We start from the raw sequence: 22,068 nt of genomic DNA, 5'->3' as shown, positions 1-22,068 counted from the left end.
GCCAGGCAGTCTAGCACAAGTCTATTCCCTGGACTGCTCCATTCTATACATCAGATCTATGAGTTTTTGCAATCACCCCAGTGGTTAGGCACCATCGTTTCTGTATTAGAAGGAGAACATAGGAGGCTTAGAGAGGCTCTGTTACTTGCCCAGGCTTGCACAGCTGGTGAGTGGGAATTCAAACCTGACCTGCCAGACTCCAGAGTGTGTGTTCTTAACTTGGGGTCTCAAACTCAGGGGCCAGGCTGTTACACACGCAGTGAAGTTGACTGGTGGCTGGAGGGCATGTGCCCTCCACTCGGCTCAGGCAGGGGCCGTGCAGGGGTTCAGGCCAGGTGTGGTGGAATTTCTCTTTTATTCTTGGGAAGCTAGAAATTACTTACATGAAGTCTTCTAATTTGAATATGTTGGTTCATCATTAAAAATTGATAGCATTATGTGAGTTTTAAAGAAAACACCCACATCTGTGAGCTGGGTTTGCCTCCTGACCTCTGTTTTATCATCATGCCAGTGGCTGAGAACTGGGAGATCCAGGCAGATGTCCTGGAAGTCACAGCCTTCAGGCCAGGTCTGGTTGAAAGGACAGATCTTGAGTGGGTGGAGAGGGTGGCAGGGAGTGGACCTGCCCTCCAGTCCCACGATCTCTTCATTCCTTCCCCCATCTTTGCCTGGGGAATTCCCCCAGCCTTCCAGCCTCCATCTCCATCACTGCCTCCAGGCAGCCCTCCCCTAACCCCAGCTATATAAGCTGCTTCTCTCTTCCTTTTCCCCTCTCCAGCAGCCTCTACACTCTCCCAGCTCTCGGACAGCGGGCAGACTCTAAGCGAGGACAGTGGTGTGGATGCTGGCGAGGCAGAGGCCAGTGCCCCAGGCCGAGGCAGGCAGTCGGTGTCCACCAAGAGCAGGATCAGCAAGGAGCTGCCTCGAAATGAGAGGCCCACAGACGGGGCCAACAAACCGGTGAGCCAGGAGGAGGAGGATGCAGAGGGCTGAGAGGAACACGGGCCCCAGGTACAGAATGGGAGGTCCCGGGACCAGGGCTCCGCTTGGCAAGTGACCACAAGGGGAGGTAGTGAGCTCCCCATCACTGGAGGGATTTGGACGTCCCGGAGGAGCACTGGGTTAGGAATCTGGAGGCCCAGTTTCAGCTCGGCCTTTGCACTGACATTAGGGGCTGAGGCTGAGGTTGGTCTTGGGACTCTAAGCTCCTCTCAGTTTTGACATGGCCAGGTGGCTGAGATAGTCTTCGGAGTCAGGCCTGGATTCAAGTCCTGATGCCGCCACCAGACAGCCTTAGGCAAGCTCCTTAACCTTCCGAGCCTCGGGGATTTTGGTGAGGATTAAAGAGCCAAGAACACAAGTGCTTTGCTTAGCGCGTGGCACACCTGAGGCTCCTAACACAGGGCTGGAGCCTGAGCTCTGCTGACCCAGAGAGGTGTCACGGCCCGGCCCAGCCCCCTGGCCAGGCCTGCCAACTGCGAAGGCCTCAGTGGTGTCCTTCCTAACACCCACAGCCTGGACTCCTGGAGCCCACGTCCACTCTGGTCCGTGTGAAGAAAAGTGCAGCCACCCTGGGCATCGCCATCGAGGGTGGCGCCAACACCCGCCAGCCCCTTCCTAGGATTGTCACTATTCAGGTATGTCCCCAGGGGCCCCACTTGCCATCTCTCCCTACCCCTGAAAGGCCCTTTCTCAGCATCTCCAGGGTTTTGCGACTCCCATGGGTAACACGGCACTCAGGGGCAGACCTAGGCTTATGTCACCTTTGCTCTTCTGGGCCTCAGCTTTCCTAATCCGAGAAGTGGACACCCAGATTGTAGCTGCCTGCTTGGCATTGTTAGGACTGACCCAGTGGGTGGTCAGAGCCAGGCCCATCTAACCCTCGGGCACCCCATGCCGTGTGTCTCCTCCCTGCAGAGAGGCGGCTCAGCTCACAACTGTGGGCAGCTCAAGGTGGGCCACGTGATCCTGGAAGTGAATGGGCTGACGCTTCGGGGCAAGGAGCACCGGGAGGCCGCCCGCATTATCGCGGAGGCCTTCAAGAGCAAGGACCGTGACTACATCGACTTTCTGGTCACTGAGTTCAATGTGATGCTCTAGAGGCCAAGGCCTGAGGGCCTCCCACCACTGCCCAGCCCCTGGTCCCAGTCCCTTCCCACCGTTGGCTTCATCAAGCTCCTTGCGGGGTTGGGGCTGCATGGCCAGGGTAGCAGGAAGACATCCCCACTCCATCCCAGCCCACTGGACCAGAACTGGGAGAGGAAGAGAGCAGGGCAAGGCAGACAGAAGGTCAGGTCAGGAACTCGTGCTGTACTGGGTACACAGTAGGTGCCCAAGACAAGTGGGTTGCAAGACAGGAAGAAAGGAAAAGGAAGAGCAGAGTGCTGGTTTCTCTGGGTTGGGTTGGGGGCACTGCTGTCCCCCCTCCAGCTAGGACCCAGCCCATCCCCAGATGCCTGAGCCTTTGTCCAAAGTGAGGTCACTTGACAATTCGTGGACACGGCCCCCAGTCAGGGGGCATCTTGCAGGACCTTTAGTGCCACAAATAAGCATCAAGCACCTCCCCATTCACACCCCCATTCCTCCTGGCTCCTTATCCCCCATGGTGTTTATTATTTATTTCCCTCCCCATGCCCCTGGGGACCCCAAGGCCCCAGCTTCCCTCTGCACCCCCAGCCTATCCCAGAGGCCTTGCAGGTGACCAGCAGTGTCATTGTATTTATATACAGAGCTTATGACTTTAATTTTTCAATAAAGAAATCTGAACAAGGTTAGAGGCCAGTGTGCTGTGTGGTCTACCTGTATGGCTGGGGTTTCCATGTAGGGAGGGGTGGGCAGGACAGGTGGGGGCAGTCAGAGCACCACAGACCACCACCCTGCCTGCCCCCATAGCTCCATTTGGGATACACGGTGGGGCGTGCAGGGGTGCTTGAGCCACACTCACATCTTGGAGCCTCTTAATTGAAGGCTTGAGGGCAAAACTTGAGTATTTACAGATAATATTTTTAGATTAAAACCCACAAGTATATTATGAGGCAGAATGTACAATGTGCATGAATGTTTTAAATCTCAGATGCGCCCATTCCTTTCCAGAAGCTGCCTCAGAGATAAGGATTTGTACGCAAGCAAACATCAAGAAATGCCCTCAGGGGAGACCAGTAAGGAAGTGGGGAAGCAGGACAGGAAAGGGGAGGAAGCCAAGCGAGGGTGAGATTTCAGGCAAAGTCTGCAGAGGGCAGCTTCAGCCTGATCCCAGGAGGATCCCAGGGCGTACACTGCCTAGAGTTGTCTCCACTCAAGGCCAGAGGGCCGGACTTTCATGCCTGTCAGTCTTTAGACAAAGCCTACAGGGTGAGGCCATAAATTCCCAATCACTTCCTGCTCTCTACCTATGTGGGTCAAGCTGTTCCAGTAGCCTAGGGCAGCGGGTGTCAGAGGAAACCATATGGGATGGGCTCGGAGGAGAAGGTTGCAAACATGGTCTACTGTACGGCCTCAGTCCCGGCCCCGATGCTCATTCCTTCTATCCTTAATATTTGTCTGGAAGGTGGAAGAGTTTGAGAAATCCTGCTTTGTCCAGTCCTATGTCCAGAGTTCTGCCAGAGGTGGGTTAGGGACAGTTGGTTCCGTGCTCTTGTCCCAGATCCTGTTCTTGGCTGTCCTTGTTCTCTTTCCAGCCTGGGCAGACCACCTGAGACCTGAGCCATGGATTCCCCTGAGGCAGTTGGTGTTTCAGAAGGCACCCCTGCCATCCCCCCACAGGGTGCTGTGGACCCTCTGCAGGGAATGATCCCCCACCTAGCAGCAGGAGGGCTTTGTTAGGCCTCAGATCTCCTGGCATTCAACTCCAAAGCTTGTGTGGTCATGGGCAAGTGATTTTACCTCTCTGAGCCTCAAGTTCCCCATCTGTAAAATGGGTTTGGTAGGCTAAATAATGGCCCCCAAAGATACCCAGATTCAAATCCCTGGAACTTCGGAATGTTACTTTATATGGCAAATGGGACTTTGCAGACATGATTAAGTTAAAGTCTTGACATGGGGTGGGCCCAGTATAATCACCGGGCTCTTATAAATGGGAAGCAGAGAAAGATGTAACAGAAGAGGACAAGGTGTGATGATGGAAATAGGTTGCTGCAGTGATGTGCTTTGACGATGAAGGAAGGGACCATGAGCTGAGGAATGTAGACAGCCACTAGAAGCAGAGAAAGGCAAGGCAGTGGGTTCTCCCCTCAAGACCCTCCAGAAGAAAGCTGCTCTACTGTCACCTGGAGCTGAGCCCAGAGAGACTCATTGCAGACGTCTGCCCTCTGTAAGAGAAGGTATTTGTGCCGTTTTAATTTGCTACAGTAGCCATAGGAAACTAACACAATGGGGCTGCCACCTCCAGCAGCTGCTAGTCACAGCCCCATGTCTGTACTTGGAAGGAGTAGGACAAGAATGAGTTTCTAGAATTGTTGCTTCTGGAATTCCTGGGCCTGACTCTGAGGCTGCAGCCCATTGAGTGTGTGGGTTCCCCTCCCAGTAGAACTTTTAACCTAAAAACATTCCTTTGCAAGTGATCTTAGAAAGGTCCAGTTAGTTGTCCGAAGTCACACAGCTAAGGAGGACAAGTTTGGACCCACAGCTGCCTGAACCCTGAGTCTGCTCTTTCCTGCACCTATCCTGGTGTCTTTTGAAGGGCCCAGTGTGGTGGGCTAAGGCAGCTTCAAGTACTGGGAGAGTTGGGGGAGGGTTGTCAGAAGTCCACTCTGGCCACATGTACCTGTGACCCTGACATCTTTACTCATGATGCCAAAGTGGGGGGTGGGGGGAACGACTGGAGTCTCAGGGTCTGCTTCTCCCTTGCTGGAGAATGCTGGGCAGGTTACACAATGCACCAAGCCTCAGTTTCCCCATTCTGTTCAAGAGTCAGGACCGCCATGCTGCTCAAACCCAGGAAAACACTTCAATTCCATGACCTGTGTGGAAAAACACCTTGGGCCCTTCCTACACTGACATTCCAGGGCCAGAGCCCAGAAGGCTTAGCTAAAATGTTTGCCCCTGGCACAGAGCAGGCCCTTAGTGAGTAGAAGCTGCTGCTAAACTTACTACTAAATATGTGTCTAGGGAGTAGCAGGCAACCTGGGGAACTGGCAACTGCTTTCTACCAGGAGGAAAAACTCCAAAGCATTCAACTTTGGATGCAGCTGGTTGAGGGACCTTGGGCAAGTCTCTTCTTTTATCAGGACTTATTAACCCTCTTGTGTTAATAGGGTCGGTCAATGCGCTCTTTAAATTAGTACCACTGATTTATTTCTTACGGGCCTGCCATTGTGTTTGTTTATTCACTCTCAACAACCGCATAAGATGTGGGTATGAATCCCATTTGCCTGAGGCTCACTGGCAGCAGGTGGCAGAGGTGGGGCAAAGAGACCAGGTGAGTTAGACACCGTGCATCCTTCATGGTGTGTGTGTGGTGGACAAGGTATGATGTCTGTGCGGCACTCACAGCGGGACCTTGGAAGAGTTCTTGTCCGTCTTCGGGCTGGGTTTCCATGCTTGCCTGATGGGGGGTTGGACGAGAATATACTTAGGGGGGTGATAATACCTACCTACTTCATAGGAGAAGACTGAACAGCAGAAGAGCTTCCAACAGGTCTGACCCATAATTAGTGATCAAGAAAAGTTTATTATTACTGTTACTAAGCAGTCCGTTTCAGCCGTGGAAGTTTGTGATTTCCTCCTCACTGTGGCTCTGTGCGATCTTTTTTCTCTCTTTTTTTTTTTTTAGATGGAGTCTCGCACTGTCGCCCAGGCTGGAGTGCAGTGACGCAGTCTTGGCTCACTGCAACCTCCACCTCCCAAGTTCAAGCGATTCTCGTGCCTCAGCGTCCCAAGTAGCTGGGATTACAGATATGCGCCACCACGCCCAGCTAATTTTTGTATTTTTAGTAGAGACTGGTGGGGGTGGGGGGCGGTCACCATGTTGGCCAGGCTAGTCTCCAACTCCTGACTTCAGGTGATCTGCCCAGCCTCCCAAAGTGCTGGGATTACAGGCGTGAGCCACTCTGTGCGATCTTGCATAAATGCCTTACCCTCCGCAGACCGGGCCTCGATCTCCGGGTCTGCGGTGGGGCTGACTGCAGTAGGGACACGCAGCCTCCCAGGTCTGAGATTTTCATCCTGCAGCAGGGTTTGCACTCTCCACGTCCGAGTCCCTGGGGGCGGGCTGCGGCGGCGGCCTTTCGGTGATTGGTGCGCTCCCCGAGGCCCCGCCCCCCGGGGCCGCCCCCCGCCGTCGCAGGCGGGCCTCGGGGATTATGCAAAGGAGCCACCGCCCCGCCCCGCGCCCGGATTGGAGGCCTTTGTTTGCCGCTCAACTCCAGGAAACCACCCGCGCTCGGCGGCCGCCAGCAGGTGAGACGCGGGGACGGGCTCGCGGGGCGGCTGGGGTGGTCCCTGCCCCTCGCTGGGACTCAGTTTCTCCGTCGGGAGAATGGGGAGGGAGAGTGGACAGCGCCGGTGGGCTCTGTTCCACTGGGACGGCGCTGCTTTCGGTCTTTTCCACGTGGAAACCCCACACGCACGGGGAAGGAGACGCATCACCGCTCGGGGAATGGGAGGGAGCCCTGGACGGGTGATATGGGCCTCAGTCCAAACCCTGCCGGCCGCGGGGTTCCACAGTCACCACCCTCCGGCCTCAGTCTCCACCTCTGCACAATGGGGGAGTTGGCTTTTTCTCTTTCCAGCTGGGGCTGGTGGCAGGGAGGGAAGGGGTCCCGGGGGAGCTCGGGGGTGGGCCTTGGCGGGACCTCGGGCTGTGTTTGGGCTGGAGGCGTGGCCCGGGTTGCTGTGGTTACTGGGGAGGTGAGGCTTTTCTGTCTGGGATTTGTGTGAGATTCGTTCACCCAGCAACAATCCGCGCAGCCTGGCGGCCCTCGGAGTCGCGCGCCCTTCCCGGACGCCTACCGCAAGTTTCTTTTCCTCTTTTTGTCAGGGGGGAAGGTAGAGCAAGGACCAGTGTCGGGTAGGCAGCCCTGACAATGGTAGGAACTGAACGGGCTGCAAAAATAAGTCCAGTTCCCTCTTGGTACACCTGCGGAGGAGAATGAGGTCCAGAGAGGGGGCGCGACTGGCCCAAGGGTGCACAGCAGGGAGGTGCAGAGCTGGGCTCTTCCCAGCGTAATGGGGCTGGCACAGGCAGAACCAGAGTCTGCTTGCTGCGTGACCTTAGACGACACTTCCAAAGCTCCTTTCCCGGGCTTTTGTTGGAAGAAATGACGGATTGGAGTCCATCATTACCTATGTTTAAAAACCTGCTTCTGAGATGGTCGGAAGGGAAAATTGCTGATAACAAACCTGGGCTATGTTGGAGCAGAGAGAAGCTGAGACAGGCTGCAGTGAAGAAGAGACATCGTTCCTGTCCTCTAGAACAGAAGGAGAAAATGGGCTGGAACTGAAGCATGAAAGACTAAAGTTAGATACATACAGGGACTTCCCAAAAGACTTTTCCAGGCGCCTCCCCTGGAATTGGTGGGTTTTATTTGGGGGCTGGTTTGTTAATAAAACAATGGCTGCCCATCTGTTAGAGGGGGCCTAAGTCTGGTTTACTTACTAACAGGGGAGTGGAACCTATGGTGTTTTGGGACTCTGGGTTTATTCCTAAGGGCAGTCGTCTCACAGTTCTTCTGCAGGAGGAAGACGATGCCCACGTGGGGCCTTTGCCTCCCAAAGTCCAGCCGGTTTGCATTTAAAACATGTGATTGGGGCTTTTTCTTGCAAGGGGATTTCATCAGCTCCCACCGTCCTGCAGACTCTGCCAGAGGCGCTAGGATAGGGGTTTCCAGAGAGACCGGGAATGGTCCCAGCTACAGGGCCGTCATGCTGAGAGGGTGTTTTGGAAATTGGTGCACAACATGGACACTTCAGTTTCCCCCCGTGGGGGCGTGGAGAAGAAGGAGTATTTTTAAAGCATTCACATCCCCAATCGAATTCCTGGTCCTTTTTATGTTTCCTCAGTCCTGGAAGGTGGGAGTGATCTGGAGACCAGGAGTAAGAAGACCTGGGTTTAGATCCCCAGCCTGGATTCAGTTCTGAGTGCCTCAGTTTTCCCTTCCACAAATGAGGTTGGTAATGCCCACTTTACCACCATTTTTTTTTTTTTTGAGACAGAGTCTAGCTCTGTCTCCAAACTGGAGTGCAGTGGAGCCATCTCGGCTCAGGGGAACATCTGCCGCCCGGGATCAAGCGATTCTTCTGCCTCAGCCTCCTGAGTAGCTGGGATTACAGGCGTGTGCCACTACACCTGGCTAATTTTTGTATCTTTAGTAGAGACGAGGTTTCACCATGTTGGCCAGGATGGTCTCGATTTCCTGACCTCGAGATCCGCCCGCCTCAGCCTCCCGAAGTGCTGGGATTACAGGTGTGAGCCACTGCACCCATCTACTTTACCACCATTTTAAGGCTCGAGTGACGTGGCATCATAAAAAACTTTTGCTCAGTCCACATTCTAAATAAATGAGGAAACTGAAGCTCAAAGAAAGGAAGGAATAATGACAACAATAATACCATTGGTATTATTAGCTAATATTATAGCTAATATTTATTAAGTGCTACATTCTAGCCACTGTTGCAGGGGTTTTACTGCAAGAAGTGAGGTTTGGGAGGGCAGGAGCTCTTATCTGTTTTGTCACCATTGTTATTCCCTAGTGCCTACCTAGTACAGAGCCCTACATAGAGTAGGTGCTCAAAACATTGTTGTTGATCATCTAGATTATATCAGTTACATGATGTTGTTGAAGTGGGTGTTATTGTTGTCCCTCTTGTACAGATAGAAAGCCTGAGGTTCAGAGAGGTTAAGCCACTTGAGGAGAGTCACACAGCTTCTCACTAGTGTTAGCGCATCCTTACTTTGGGGTGTGCAGGGTGTGCTGGTGTCAGCTCGGGAGAGCGGATTGTGCCCATCTCTTCCCAGTGCTGCATTCAGTGATATCAATAGCTTGAAAATGGCGTGGCCAATTTCAGTAAGGGTATTTAACACCATCAAAATTAGTAACCACCACAAATCAGGGCTTTTTCTTACTTTTTTTTTTTTTTTTTTTTTAAGAGAGCTGCAGGTAAAGGGTATTGGGGGATGGAAGGCTAGCCTTGCTTCTGCTTGGCAGCCTGGAGTTGGGGGCTTTTTGGCAGAGCCCAGTGGAACCAGGCCAGAAGGCCTGCCCCCCACTGCAGCTCCCCTAAAGTATGGGATTTGGGAAGAAAACCTTTATGAGATGGCTTTTGTAGCCTACAGTGTGAGTTATGCAGTGCAGCAGCCCCTGACTTGGGAACAGGTTGGTATGAGCCTGAATTCCAGGCCAAAATGTCTGGCCTTTAACCTGAAAGTGACAGGAGCCACGGATGGTCGTTAAGCAGGGGAAAAACCTGACAGGATGGTGCCCTAAGAGGATTTGTCATTGTGCCAAGGGATTGGGGGGTAAGTCAGGGTGGGTGATAGGGAAGAGGCGCTGCAGTTGGCCAGGGGAGCCAGGAGGAGGCTAACAGAAGCTCCTCATTTTCTGAGTGTGTCCTGCGTACAAACACATTATCTTGTTACTTTACACATGCATGCCTGAGGGAAGAAGTCTCTGTCTGTAGATGAGGGTATCAGAGAAGTTCTGAAACAAAACAGCAAAGGGCTGATCTACCAGAGTTGACCCAGGCTTCCTGCCCCCAAAGTCTCACATTCTCACTCCTCCCTCCCTCCTGCACCCCAGCTTGCTGTTCCATCTTGGCTCTGGGCTTGCTTGCCAAATGTCAGGCGAACTCCAGCTCCATTGCCAAGTGAGACCTTCTGCGCCCAGTGCCGCTCCCACACCAGCCCCTAGGTCCTTGCCAGCATTCTCCCCCCAGCTCCCCCACCGCCAGCTCAGCTTTTTCTGGAGAAGGAGCCTGGGATCAGGGCCAGAGTGGGATGTCCAGCTGTCAGTTTCCTCGGGGTCTTGGGACCACAGCCAAGGACCAGGACTGAGGAGGGGAGGTCTCAGGGTCTAAGAGGCACACTCAGTCCCCAACTAAGGATTCATCTGGAGGATAATGCTTTATTAGTGGGTACAGACCCAACTGTGCCTTAACGTGCTGTGTGACTTTGGGCAAGTTATGTAACCTCTCTGAGCCTTTCTTCATCTGTTAAATGCCTAATTATTTATGAGGATCCAATCCAGCAACACATGCCATGCCTCCAAATGCAAAAAGTAGTTGAGGCTGGGCGCTGATTGCATCCTTTCCTTTTAGTGATTTTCATGTGTTCCCACATGTTGCATAATGGCTGTATTGCAGAAAACAACATACTGTATTAGAGTTTAAACAGAGGAGGAGAAGGTGTGGGGGTTACAGAATGTTACAGGATGTCAGAGCTGTAAAGGGCCTCATAGAGCCCAATGATATATTTCACCTTTCACAGGAGGGGAAACTGAGGACGGAGGTGCCCAAGGTCAGAAAGAAGCAGCACCACACAGATGTGAGGTGGTATTCGTTTGTTCTGTTTTTAAGAATAGTACATGTTCATTTCATTCTTATTTTTAAAGCAACTGTTATTTTTGAAAAATAACCAAAAGGAAACATGGTAAACTTGCCTATCAAAAAAACTTGCCTATAATTCTACTACCTAGTGATAATTATTATACACTTTTTTTTTTTAATTGAGACACAGTTTCACTCTCATCACCCAGGCTGGAGTGCGGTGGCATGATCTTGGCTCACTGCAACCTCTGCCTCCCAGGTTCAGGTGATTCTTCTGCCTCAGTCTCCTGAGTAGCTGGGATTACAGGTGCATATCACCACACCCAGCTAATTTTTGTATTTTTAGTATACAAAAATTTTTGTATTTTTTGCCATGTTGGCCAGGCTGGTCTTGAACTCCTGACCTCAGGTGATCCTCCTGCCTCAGCCTCCCAAAGTGCCGGGATTGCAGGTGTGAGCCACGGCGCATGGCCTGTTGTAAACATTTTAAAGCATGTCCTTCTCTTTCCTTTGCTTTCTCTCCCTTTCTTTTTTCCTATCCTGTCTCCTTCCTTTCCTCCTCCTCCTCTTCCTCCATATTTTACTGTTTTTTTTTAATGGACTCAAACTAGATATATATTATTTTATAACTGGCTTGTCCACTTAACATAACAAAATTTTTACATTATTTGATATTCTTCAATAGCATGACCGTTAATGGCTGCTAATATTATTCCTTTGAGTGGAACTATCACAATTTCTTTCTATGATCACCTGTTACTGGACACTGCGATTGTTTCCAACCATTTTACCTATTGCAAGTTTCAGTTGCAAAGTGATTAAGATTACACTGTCCGGGGCTGGGCACGGTGGCTCACGCCTGTAATCCCAGCACTTTGGGAGGCCGAGGCAGGCGGATCACGAGGTCAGGAGATTGAGACCATCCTGGCTAACACAGTGAAACCCCGTCTCTACTAAAAATACGAAAAAAAAAAAAAAAATAGCTGGGCGTGGTGGTGGGCACCTGTAATCGTAGCTACTTGGGAGGCTGAGGCAGGGGAATGGTGTGAACCCGGGAGGCGGAGCTTGCAGTGAGCCGAAATCACGCCACTGCACTCTAGCCTGGGCAACAGAAAGAGACTCCAACTCAAAAAAAGAAAGATTATACTGTCCAGATTTAAACAGCTTGGTTCAAACCAGCTTCCTCACCTATAAAATAAAATGGGCATCATAATTTTTCCCTCCTTGGATTAGTATGAGGATTAAATAATGAGATCTGGATCCATGGAAAGGCTTTTATAAGGTATTTGACACATAATAGGTGTTCAGTATAGTTTTGCTGTTAGCAGTCCCTTCCTGGCACATGCACGGGTTTTTTTGTTTGACTCTTTGAAAAGAGCATGAATTTGAATTTATGTACGTGTTTTCCTCAATATGGCCACACCCTCCTCATAACCCATATCTCAGTTGGCTGAGAAGGGCCTGTTTGCTCTGCTCCTTAACTACTCAGACTGGGGACAGAGTTTGTAGCTGGGTCAGTGAGCCCTGGAAGTGGTTTAAGGGTCGCAGGGAAGAGGGTTACAGGGAAATGTCAGCACCTCCCTCCACTTGGGAAAACTGCCTCTCCCTTTTTGTGTCCAGGACTCATCGCTAGACCTGGGGTTCATATTGTGGAAGCTGTGGATGGGGAAAATTAAACTCAGTCCTTCAGGGAGCAGGTCGTAGGGCGTTTCACGGAAAAGACAAGGCCATTTATTTGTGAACAGTCACTCTGTGCCAGCTGGGCACTGGGGCCAAGAACTTTAGGCACATAGTCTCATCAGTCATCCCAAGAACCCTGTAAAATAATTATTGGTCCATGTTACAGATGTGGAATCTGGGATTCAGAGAGGTTAAGCAGCTTGCCCAAGGCCACACAGCTTCCAAGGGAGAACATGGAGTTCTCTGTTTGCCCACGAAGCCCATGTGCCTTAACACCTGTGCCCTGCAGCCTCCTGTCAGCATGGCATTTCTGCCTGGGTGGGCAAATGGAATAAAGAATCCAGGAGGTTTAGCGTTAGAAGATAATCTCTGTTAACCTCAGAGACAATCTCATTAAGCCCCAGGTTCCAAAGCTCAGAGAAAGGAAGGTGCTTGTTCCTGGTCACTCAGGCTGGAACTTGGGTTTCTGCTTCCCTAGCCAGGCGTCATCATTTGTTCTTGGTTCACTCTGGAAATCCTCACCTGCCTCCTCCCTCTTTCCCTGAGACTCCCTGTGGATTTTTTTTTTTTTTTTGACAAGCGTCTTACTCTGTTGCCCAGGCTGGAGTGCAGTGACATGATCTCGGTTCACTGCAACCTCCGCCTCCCAGGTTCAAGTGATTCTTGTGCCTCAGGCTCGTGGGAAGGGCTGGCAGGGTTCTGCAGACACAGCCATGCACACGCCTGTTGCTGGTAAAAGGGTGAAAGTCATCAAGCCCTGGCAGTAGGAGTAAGAGGTTTTTTCGTTGCCTTTTTTTTTTTTTTGAGACGGAGTCTTGCTCTGTTGCCCAGGCTGGAGTACAGTGGTGCAATCTCGACTCACTGCAACCTCCGCCTTCCAGGTTCAAGTGATTCTCCTGCCTCAGCCTCCCAAGTAGCTGGGATTACAGGCACCTGCCACCACGCCCGGCTGATTTTTGTATTTTTAGTAAAGATGGGGTTTCACCATGTTGCCCAGGCTGGTCTCGAACTCCTGACCTCAGGTGATCCACCCACCTCAGCCTCCCAAAGTGCTGGGATTACAGGTGTGAGCCACTGCGCCCAGGAGTTAGAGGTTTTTGTTGTTGTTTCTTTTCTGGGTGACCAGGAACGAATCTCTTCTCTTCTCTGGGCCTCAGTGTCCTCACCTATACAATGGAATAATACTCGTGTTCTCCCCACTTTGACGTTCTGTTCTTGAGCATCTAGTGCTATAAAGGAGAAGAAAGCATTTTGGGAAACCGAAAGGCTCTGCGTGGAACCAGGGCCTCACTATAAAATTGGAACATTGGCTTTGTGAATTGCAATTAGTTGGTAATAAGCTCCACTATCGATTTTATTGTGCACAGGTATTAATTATCTCTGCGGGCTGCAATGCTGTGAGCACCAAGCTTGGTTATTAGAAGCCAGGTCTTTGTGTGTTTGAAACTCTACTGCAGCTCATCAGCTTTGTGACCTTGGGCAAGCTGCTTGGGCTGCAGGGGCCTCTGTTTCCCCAACTGTGAAATGGGGTTGTCACATCAGCCTCATTGGGTGGTTATGAGGGCTATGAGTCAGGCTTGGGCAAGTAGCTAGGTTGAGTGGATCATCCAGGATATATTTATTGTATTTCTATTGTATATCAGGGCCTGTGTGCTGGGTCCTGGGGATATGATGATGAGAGCCTCACAGAGCTCCCAACTGGGTCAAGAGACAGATGTTAATCGAATAATCACATATGAAATATAGTTCCAAATGGGGAGTCCCCAAGGAGGGCACGCTGGAGCTGACATCTGGAGGTTGCCTAGAAGTTAACAGGGAAAAAGAAGTGGGACTGGGTGAGGGGAGGAGCAGGGCTCATCTGTCCCAGGAAGAGCAAGGAGGCCTGTGTGGCAGGAGCACGCTGAGCAAGGGCAGAGAGGGTGGTGGGAGAAGAGGCTGCAGCAGCGGCCAGCCTATGGAGTTTCATCTTCTTTCTCAGAGCCATGGTAGCTAGCTGTGCATCTGAAGCATGGAAGGGTCTTGTTTGGAAACTTCTATCTTGGAAGATTGCATCGGTGCAGTGTGGGGAACAGATTAGTGGACCCTAGAGCTTTCCAGGCAAGGCCGATCCAGGGACCCACCATGGGGATGCAGAAACGGGGACAGATTCTGGTGAAATTTAGGAAATGAAGTCACTGGGAGTTGATGATGGATTGGTTACGGGATGTAAGGGAAAGGGAAGTGTCCAGGGTCACAGTTGGTTCTCAGTATGTACCTGGGTGAAAGACGGGCCAAACTAAGGAGGGGTGAGTTTGGAGGGTGGCAATACTAGTAGCTCAGTCTTAGACATGCTGCTTCGGTTTGGTAGAATTTGGCCTGTGGGTGGGGACAGTGATCTAAAAGGGGGCAGTGAATGAGCAAAGGCAGGGAGGAGGGTTGGCCGTGCTTGGGGGTGCAAGGAAATGGAACAGACTGCACTGCAGGCGGTTCTCCTTGGTGTTAGGTGGCTGCCCCTAAGATGGGTTTGGGGTTATCCAGGGGCCACAGGCTATGCCCAGCAATGGCAGCCACCTGGCGTTGATAGCAGTGCTGCCTGGGTTAATGACCAGGGAGGGAGGGTGAGTGAGTGACAGAGTGTCAGGGAAGCCCGCCCCTTACACAATGGCACACATGGCTGCCAGAGCTGGTAGGGAGGGGCCTCATTAGGGTTTGGCTCTGCTCCATGTGGGTCTGGGGGCTACAAGGAGAGCCCTGCCACCCAGATGTGGGTAAAAGGCAGGGAAGGGGATAGAGGGGGTGGGCGATTACCAGGATGAGGGCTCCTGGTTCTAGCCCTGGCTACGCCAGATATTCACAAGCTGACCTTGGGAATGTCCACTCATTAATTAATTAATTCATTCATGGAACGCATTCATCAGCCATAAACAGCGTGCCAGGCTTCAGGAAAGGTATTAAGATCTAGCCTTTAGAGGAGACCAGAGACTTATACCTAAGTAGCAGCAATAGTTGTAGTAGCAATAATAAAATAGCTCAATACATGACTGTGTTCTGGCTCCCCTGCTGTACCCTTGATAGGCATCACCTCATTGAATCTTTATAGCAGCCCCTGTGGGGTGGCTACTCTTCTTATCCCTGTTTTACAGATGAAGAAACTGAGGCTTAGAGAGGTGAAGCTTCAAAGATCAGAGCCAGCAAGAGATGGGGCTGGGATTTGAACCCGGGGCTGGGATTTGAACCCAGGTCCGCAGTGACTCTAAGATTTTTTTCTCTCCTACTTGGGTGGTTCCCAAATCTGGCTGCTGATCACAACTACCTGGAGGGCTTTTTGGACAATACAGAGGCCTGATTTTTTTCCTTTTTCTTTTTCTTTCCTGACTCAGAGTCTCTGGTTCCTGGGTGGGGCCAGTGTTGGGAGCCTCCTGTGCTCCTGTGCCCCCTCTTCTGTGAAGCTCCTGCCTCTCCCGCTTGACTCACTCTGCCCCGGGTACCCTTGCTGTTCTCAGGGAAAGCCCGCTGGCTCCCCGACCTTGGCCTTTGCACTTGCCCTCCCAGAACACTCTGCCCCAGCCCTTCTTGTGGCTTGCTCTTGCCCCCCTCTTCCTTCCAGTGCCTTGTTTGAATGTCACCTCCTCATAGAGACCTTCCTGACCATCCTATAACCCTTCTCCAACCCATTACTCTTGGCCCCATGGGTTCTCTACCAGGGCCAGTCACCTGGGACACTTAAAATCTCTGATGCCCAGAGACTGACTCTGTTGGCCTGGGGTGAGCCCCAGGCTTCAGTGCCACCTGGCCTGGGACACGGATCATCACTCAGTCTCATTGTTCACAGCTCTCTCTTTGAAATTATACATGTGCTTGCTTATTGTCCATGTCTCTGCTAGAGTGGAGAGCAGGGGACTGGCCTGTCTTGGGCCCTGCCATATTCCCAGCACCTTTACAAGCACCTGCCACACACCTTTAAAAGCACCTGCCACACAGTAGGAGCTCAGTGAGTACCTATGAATGAAGGAATGGGATAGTGGGGCTTGAGAAAAGACAGCTTGACTGACCATCAGGATCGATCTGTTCCCAACATCTGGTGAACCCTTGGAGGGTTCTTACAACAGGGAAAGTTTACCTGATCTGCCAGTTTCACACCTCCATGCTGCCCCGAACAACCCACTCTGGCTGCAGGACCACCTCGGGGTGAGGACAGGGGGTTGAGATGGCAGGAATCACCACGGTCTCCCTGAGATTCAGGTTGCACATTGGCAGGGTCAGAGCTGGAAGGGCAGGAGTGGTGTTGAGTCTGAGCTCTCACCGTGCAGATGGGCCCTGAGGCCTAGTGAGGGAAGGAGCCTTGGCTAAGGTCAGGCCATGGTTGAAGAGGGCCTAGAGGGTAGGAGCTACAGCATGCTGTGTGACCTTGGCCAAGCCTCTGGCCTTCTCTGTGCTTCAGTCTCCCCATCTGTACCTGCAGGGCCTGGGCTGAGATGATCCCAAGCCCAGGACGTTAGGAGTTTTTTCCCTGAGTCCTTTCCTGGGCAGCGCAGACTGCAGAGGGCTTGCAAGGGGTTAAGCTCCTCCAGCTCTTGCTCTGCACGCAGACAAACCCCCTCCTTCTGACAAACACTTGTAGGAAATCAGGCTGGGCGCTTCCTGCCGAGGCGAGGCGGCCTCAGCTGCGGCAGGGGCGGGGAGAGGTGGGGAGCGATGCTGGTCTGTGAGCAGCAGCTTGGGCTGGCAGAACGGCCTGGAGGCGGGCCAGGGCGCAATGGAGACAGGGGGCTCACTGGATTTGGAGCAAAGACTTCACAGGCAGGTCCCCTGAAACTGGGTCGGCAGGACGGTGGTGGAGCCCGAGAGAGGTAAGGGATCGGAACAGAGGAGGGCCTGGGAGGCCGCCTTCCTTCTGGACGGGCCAGTCACAGACTCTCCGGGACAGTCCAGGCAGCCGGACCAGCCCAGCCAGGAAGTTGCAGCTGCTAGAGCTGCATCGCTTTTCTCTTGGCTCAGGGGAGCCCGGCCTCCAGGCAAGGGTGGATTTAAGGAGGATTTCATCAAGCCTCAGGATGCTAGATTCCAGTCCCAGCTCTGATTCTGATCTCTTGTGAACTTGGATAGGCGAGTCCATCTCTGTGCCTGGGGTGTCGTCGTCTGCACCTGGAGAGTTAGTGTCCTTGGTTGCTAAGGGGTCTCAGAGACGATGCAGGGATGGGGAGCAGGACAGGAGGCAGCGACGGCGCGGGGGGTGGTCCCCATCGAAGGAATGGCCCCTTATGCCAGCTGCATAAGGGCAAGGAGAGGAGCCAAGGATGGTCCGAGGACCAGCAGACCCAGCTCAGCTCTTGAGGATGGCAAGACCAGAGCTGGCAACAGCCAGGGCACCGTTTCTCTTTCTACTCGGCCTCTGCTGCTGGAGTGGGCTGGGGGCAGGGAGGACACAGAGGGGGTGTGGCTGGTGCTTCCCTGTGGGACTAGTGTCCACACAGCTGGTGGGAACCTCCTGAGAACGGCAAGTCTGTGCCCTGCCAGCTGGTGGGTGGGGGGATGGTTGAGCCTTTTTGGAAGGTCTGGTTACTGATTTGGGGGGTGGTCTTCCTTCCCCATCTCCCTGACACATCTGACAGCCTTGGTTTCAGAGTTGCAGCACCCTAGCTTTGAATCCTCTGTCTGGGCTTCCTGGCTGTGAGGTCTTGTGAGAGCCTGCCATGTCTCTGTGCCTCAATTTCCTCATCTGGGAGGTGTCAGGGTGTGGGTGGGGGTAGAAGCAGGGGGGCACCCTGGACCGCTCTGGCTGGATGGGAAGGGGCTGCAGAGGGCACAGGGAGGCTGTGCGGGCTGAGTAGCTGTGCTGGCAAAGGAGAACCTGGGAGTCTGGACAGTTCTGAGGGATTGAGCCATAAAGGGGAGGGTCCCTCCCTGGCTGTGGAATGACTGAGCGGGTGGAGAAGCCCTGTGTGGGTGGCGGGGAAGAGGAGTCCATCCCACCCAGGAACTGAAGATAGACACCTCGGGGGTCTGTTAGACCCTTGAGAGAGCAGGGGCAGTGGTGGCTTGGGGGTAAGAAGGAGATGTACAGAAGGAGGGTGCAGTGGCTGCTACTTCCTTGTGGGGCCAGTTTCTCCAGGGATGGCGGGGACCCTGAACTCCACAGCCCTCCCCAGCTCACACAGCCGGAGTCTTCACCAAACCCCACTCACTGCCTTTTAGGAGCAGCCCTGCTGCCCTAACGAGGGCTGGCTGGAACAACTCTGCCTTTGTCTGGCATTCAGGGACCCCTGCCCATAGCTCTCCTTCAAGGTCAGGCCATACTTTCAGACCTCCGTGCCTTTGCCTATGCTGTTCCCTCTGCCTGGAATGCCCTCCCTAATCTTCTCCCCCAAATCTTCACTGTGTCTCAAGCCCACCTTAAAGCTTGCTTTGGTAACACTTCTGTATTGTACTACCCCTCACCATTTAAAATCTTGGAACACTTTTACTCTTTTCTATATTCTTTGCATCTTATGCAGCGCCTGGTATATAGTAGGAAGTCATAGGGCTTTTTTAAAAAGTTGATTTGCACTCACTGGGTGCTCAGTATGTATCTTTGTACTTTGAAATGTGACCTCAGGGAGGAGGAGAGAGGTTAACAGTTCTGAGGCTGTTGCCCTTAGAAGCTGAGTCAATCAGGGACTTCAAAGCTCTTTGAGTCCCATCCCCTGCCTCCCAACCCACCCTAGCAGGGTGATATCCCCTTGCGATATCAAGAGCAGGTGGTACTTTCTCTGTTTTACAGTGAGGAAAATGCAAGCCCAGCTATACACAGTGAGTAACAGCAGCCAGGACTAGCACCTGTCTCCTGATGCCCAGCCTGCTTCTCTATCACAGCATCGTCCCAGCCTGAAGTTGGCAGGTAGTTGGCACTAATGTGTGTTTGTTGACTGACTAGCTGACTGGCCAGTTCTGGAGCTTTGTGGTGAGGAGGGCCATGGCTCGCGTGGAAGACAGAGGACTGGCTCAGGAAAGGCTCACTGGTTTAGGCGCCTGGGGGCAATCTAGCCAGTCACTGCAGCTGCCTCTGACATGCACCTTCCCCTGGTTACAGTGAGATTTCTGCCACGACTGAGTCATCCCAGAAGACAGGATGTTCCTCTTTGTGCACCCAGAGGCCTCTGTGATTGCGCAGGCTGCTCTGCGGCAGAGCTAGAAAAAAAGCCCTTTAAAAAGTCAAAAAACCACATGCCTCCCCCCGGCCCCTTCCTCAGCAGAGGCTTCAGAACCAGAAAAGCAACAGCTAAATTGTAGCCCCTCCCCCACCTGCCATAACAGCAGGAGCGAGGAGGCCTAGTGAACTTCAAAGGGCAGGCCCTGCCTGAGGCCCTGGTTTAAAATGCAGATTCCTGGGCCCTATCCCAGGGCCACTGAGTCAGGCTCTCTGCAGGTTGTTTCAGGAAACTGCATGCTTAGAGGATTCTTAAGCACACTGAAGCTTAAGATCCCTGGCAGGGATTTCCAAGAAGGGTACAGGCCCTGCAGAAGGTATGAGAAGCAAGGATTAGAGCTTCTATTTAAAATATAGTTGACCAGCTGGGTGGGTGGCTCATGCCTGTAATCCCAGCACATAGGGAGGCCGAGGCAGGAGGATCACTTGAGCCCAGGAGTTCAAAACCAGCCTGGGCAACATGGCAAAACCCCATCTCTACAAAATTTTTAAAAATTAGCCAGGCATGGTGGCATGTACCTGTGGTCTTAGCTACTCAGGAGGCTGAGGTGGGAGGATCGCTTGAGCCCAGGTGATCAAGGCTACAGTGAGCTCTGATCACCACTGTACTCCAGTCTGGGTAACAGTGAGACCCTGTCTCAATAAAATAAAATACAGTTGATCCTTGGACAATACAGGGGTTAGGAGCGCCTCATGCAGTCAAAAATCTGCTTATAACTTTCAACTCCCCCAAAACTTTATCAATAGCCTGCTGTTGACTGGAAGCTTTGCTGATAACATAAACAGTTGATTAATACATATTTTCTGTGTTATATGTATTACGTACCGTTTTCTTACAATAAAGTAAGCCAGAGAAAAGAAAATGTTATTAAGGAAATCATAAGGAAGAGAAAGTCTACTTACTTCCAGTAAGTGGAAGTGGATCGTCATAAAGGCCTACATCCTTGTCATCTTCACATTGAGGAGGAGGAGTTAAGGGGGAGACTGATCTACTGTCTTAGAGGTGGCAGAGGCAGAAGAAAATTCACATATAAGTAGACCTGTGCGGTCCAAACTGTGTCATTAACGGTCACCTGTATATATTTTCTTTTTCCTTTTTATTTTTAGTAGAGACAGGCTTCTGCCATGTTGCCCAAGAGCTCAAGTGATCTGCCCACTGCGGCCTCCCAGAGTGCTGGGATTACAGGTGTGAGCCACTGTGCCTGGCCAATTTTCGATTGCATCTTTTTAGAAAATCACTTTTGAAAATACTCTTTCCAATACATGTAATATATTAGCGTGATGTGTTCGAGCAAATATATTTTTACTGATGGGTTGTGTGATTAAAAAAATATTGGGGGACCACTAGGCCAAAACTGACAGTTGCAAATCTTGCTGTGGCAGGAAATAGCCGGGTGATCTTAGCCAAGTTCTACCCTCATATTTGTAGGGAGGGCAGATTGAGAACTTAAAAGTAAAGCCTCTAGCCAGGCTGGTGCCGAGTGGGCTCTTCACATGTGGTGGGGACTGTGGGGCTGGAGGACAATACACAGGGTGATCTGGAGGAAATTGTGGGGCTCTGCATTTGGGGGTAGAGAGGAAGACTGGGCAGGGACAGAGGATAGAAGCCCCGAACACCCATCCACAGAGCAGGAGTCGCAGCCAAGGAGGGAAGAATGATATTCCCTGCACCTCCTTCCTCCAGCCCTTGAGAAGTCAGCCTTTCCCGGGCTGCACTGTTCCCTGGGGAACTTTGTGTCCAAAAATAGTTGCCTGCTGACTTTTTTCAGCCACACAAATCAAGCAGGATCCAAGTGTTCATGAGGATAAAGGGACAAACACAGACCTTCTGTCCTGGGAGGCCAGGAGTCATACTGCCTTCGACACAGCATGCAGGGGAGAAAGCCCACACTGTGGGCCAGGAGGCTGACTTTCGCCCCTGCCTTGTCCTGACCCCTGTGTGGCTTGGGGCAAGACCTCTCCCCTCTCTGGACCCCAGTTTCCCCATCTGTGGAAGAAGGCCTTTGTGTGAGCCGCCCTGGGGGCCACTGCGCTGATGGGCTGCAGTTCTCTGAACCCTCCATGGCAGGGAGCTCCCTGGGGGACCGTGCCCACTCTGGGTCAGCTTTGCACTTCTTGGGCCTGGCTCAGTGCTGGCATAGAGGAAGCGCTTAGGGAAATAGCAGGAGCGTGGGAAGGAAGAGGCAAAAGGAGACAAGAGGGAGAAGGAAAGAGGGAAAGAAGGAGAGGGTTGAGGGAAGGCAACGAAGGAGCCCTTCTCTGGCTACCCTGTTCCTGCAGCAGCCGCCTGACGGGTCCCTGTGTGGCCAGCCTCCCTGGTTCATTCTCCCAGAGCAGCCCGAGGGGAACTTTTAAACCACACCTCTGATGGGCTTTCCCTGTGTTCAATACCCCAGCCATCGGCAAAACCACTCCCAGGTCCAGGAAAGCCCCTGGTAGGCCTGCTCCCCGCCCCCAGGTCGCCTCACTCCTCACTCGGAAGGCTTTTTCTTTAAATTGAGGTGAAATTCACATAACATAAAACTAACCATTTTTAGGTGAGTAGTTCAGTGACATTTAATATATTCACAGTGTTGTGTAACTGTCACCTCCATCTAGTTGCAAAACATTTTCATCACTTCAGAAGGAAATCTCATACCCAGCAAGCAGTTAGTGCCCACTCTCCTCTCCCCTAGTCCCTGGCAAATACCAGTCTGCTTTCACTCTCCAAGGAGTTACCTTGCCTGGATATTCCCTATCCATAG

The 22,068-nt window shown here is 52.2% G+C and overlaps 2 protein-coding genes across 8 annotated transcripts in view; both read left to right on the top strand.

Annotated features, from left to right (window-relative positions):
- The window catches only part of WHRN (whirlin), a 104,499-nt gene extending 101,725 nt beyond the window's left edge, over positions 1–2,774 (top strand). For 3 of the 4 annotated variants that reach the window (XM_030817690.1, XM_030817691.1, XM_030817688.1), the window contains 3 exons: positions 779–960; positions 1,515–1,637; positions 1,918–2,774. In XM_030817690.1, coding sequence (XP_030673550.1) covers positions 779–960; positions 1,515–1,637; positions 1,918–2,100 — 488 coding nt within the window. In that variant the 3' untranslated portion in view covers positions 2,101–2,774. The remainder of the gene's footprint in view (positions 1–778; positions 961–1,514; positions 1,638–1,917) is intronic. The other variant, XM_030817689.1, reaches the window with a different exon arrangement.
- Positions 2,775–5,988: 3,214 nt separating this feature from the next.
- The window catches only part of AKNA (AT-hook transcription factor), a 63,609-nt gene continuing 47,529 nt past the window's right edge, over positions 5,989–22,068 (top strand). For 2 of the 4 annotated variants that reach the window (XM_030817687.1, XM_030817685.1), the window contains exons 1-2: positions 5,989–6,396; positions 7,999–8,105. The gene's annotated coding sequence lies outside the window, so the exon portion shown is untranslated. Of the gene's footprint in view, positions 6,397–7,998; positions 8,106–16,766; positions 16,989–18,953; positions 19,016–22,068 lie in introns of those variants that run through there. The other 2 variants (XM_030817684.1, XM_030817686.1) reach the window with 2 other exon arrangements.

Source organism: Nomascus leucogenys, chromosome 8 (assembly GCF_006542625.1).
Source record: "Nomascus leucogenys isolate Asia chromosome 8, Asia_NLE_v1, whole genome shotgun sequence".
NCBI classification, from domain to species: domain Eukaryota; kingdom Metazoa; phylum Chordata; class Mammalia; order Primates; family Hylobatidae; genus Nomascus; species Nomascus leucogenys.
Note: the sequence above shows the minus strand (reverse complement) of the source record. Positions and strands in the feature narration are given on the sequence as shown.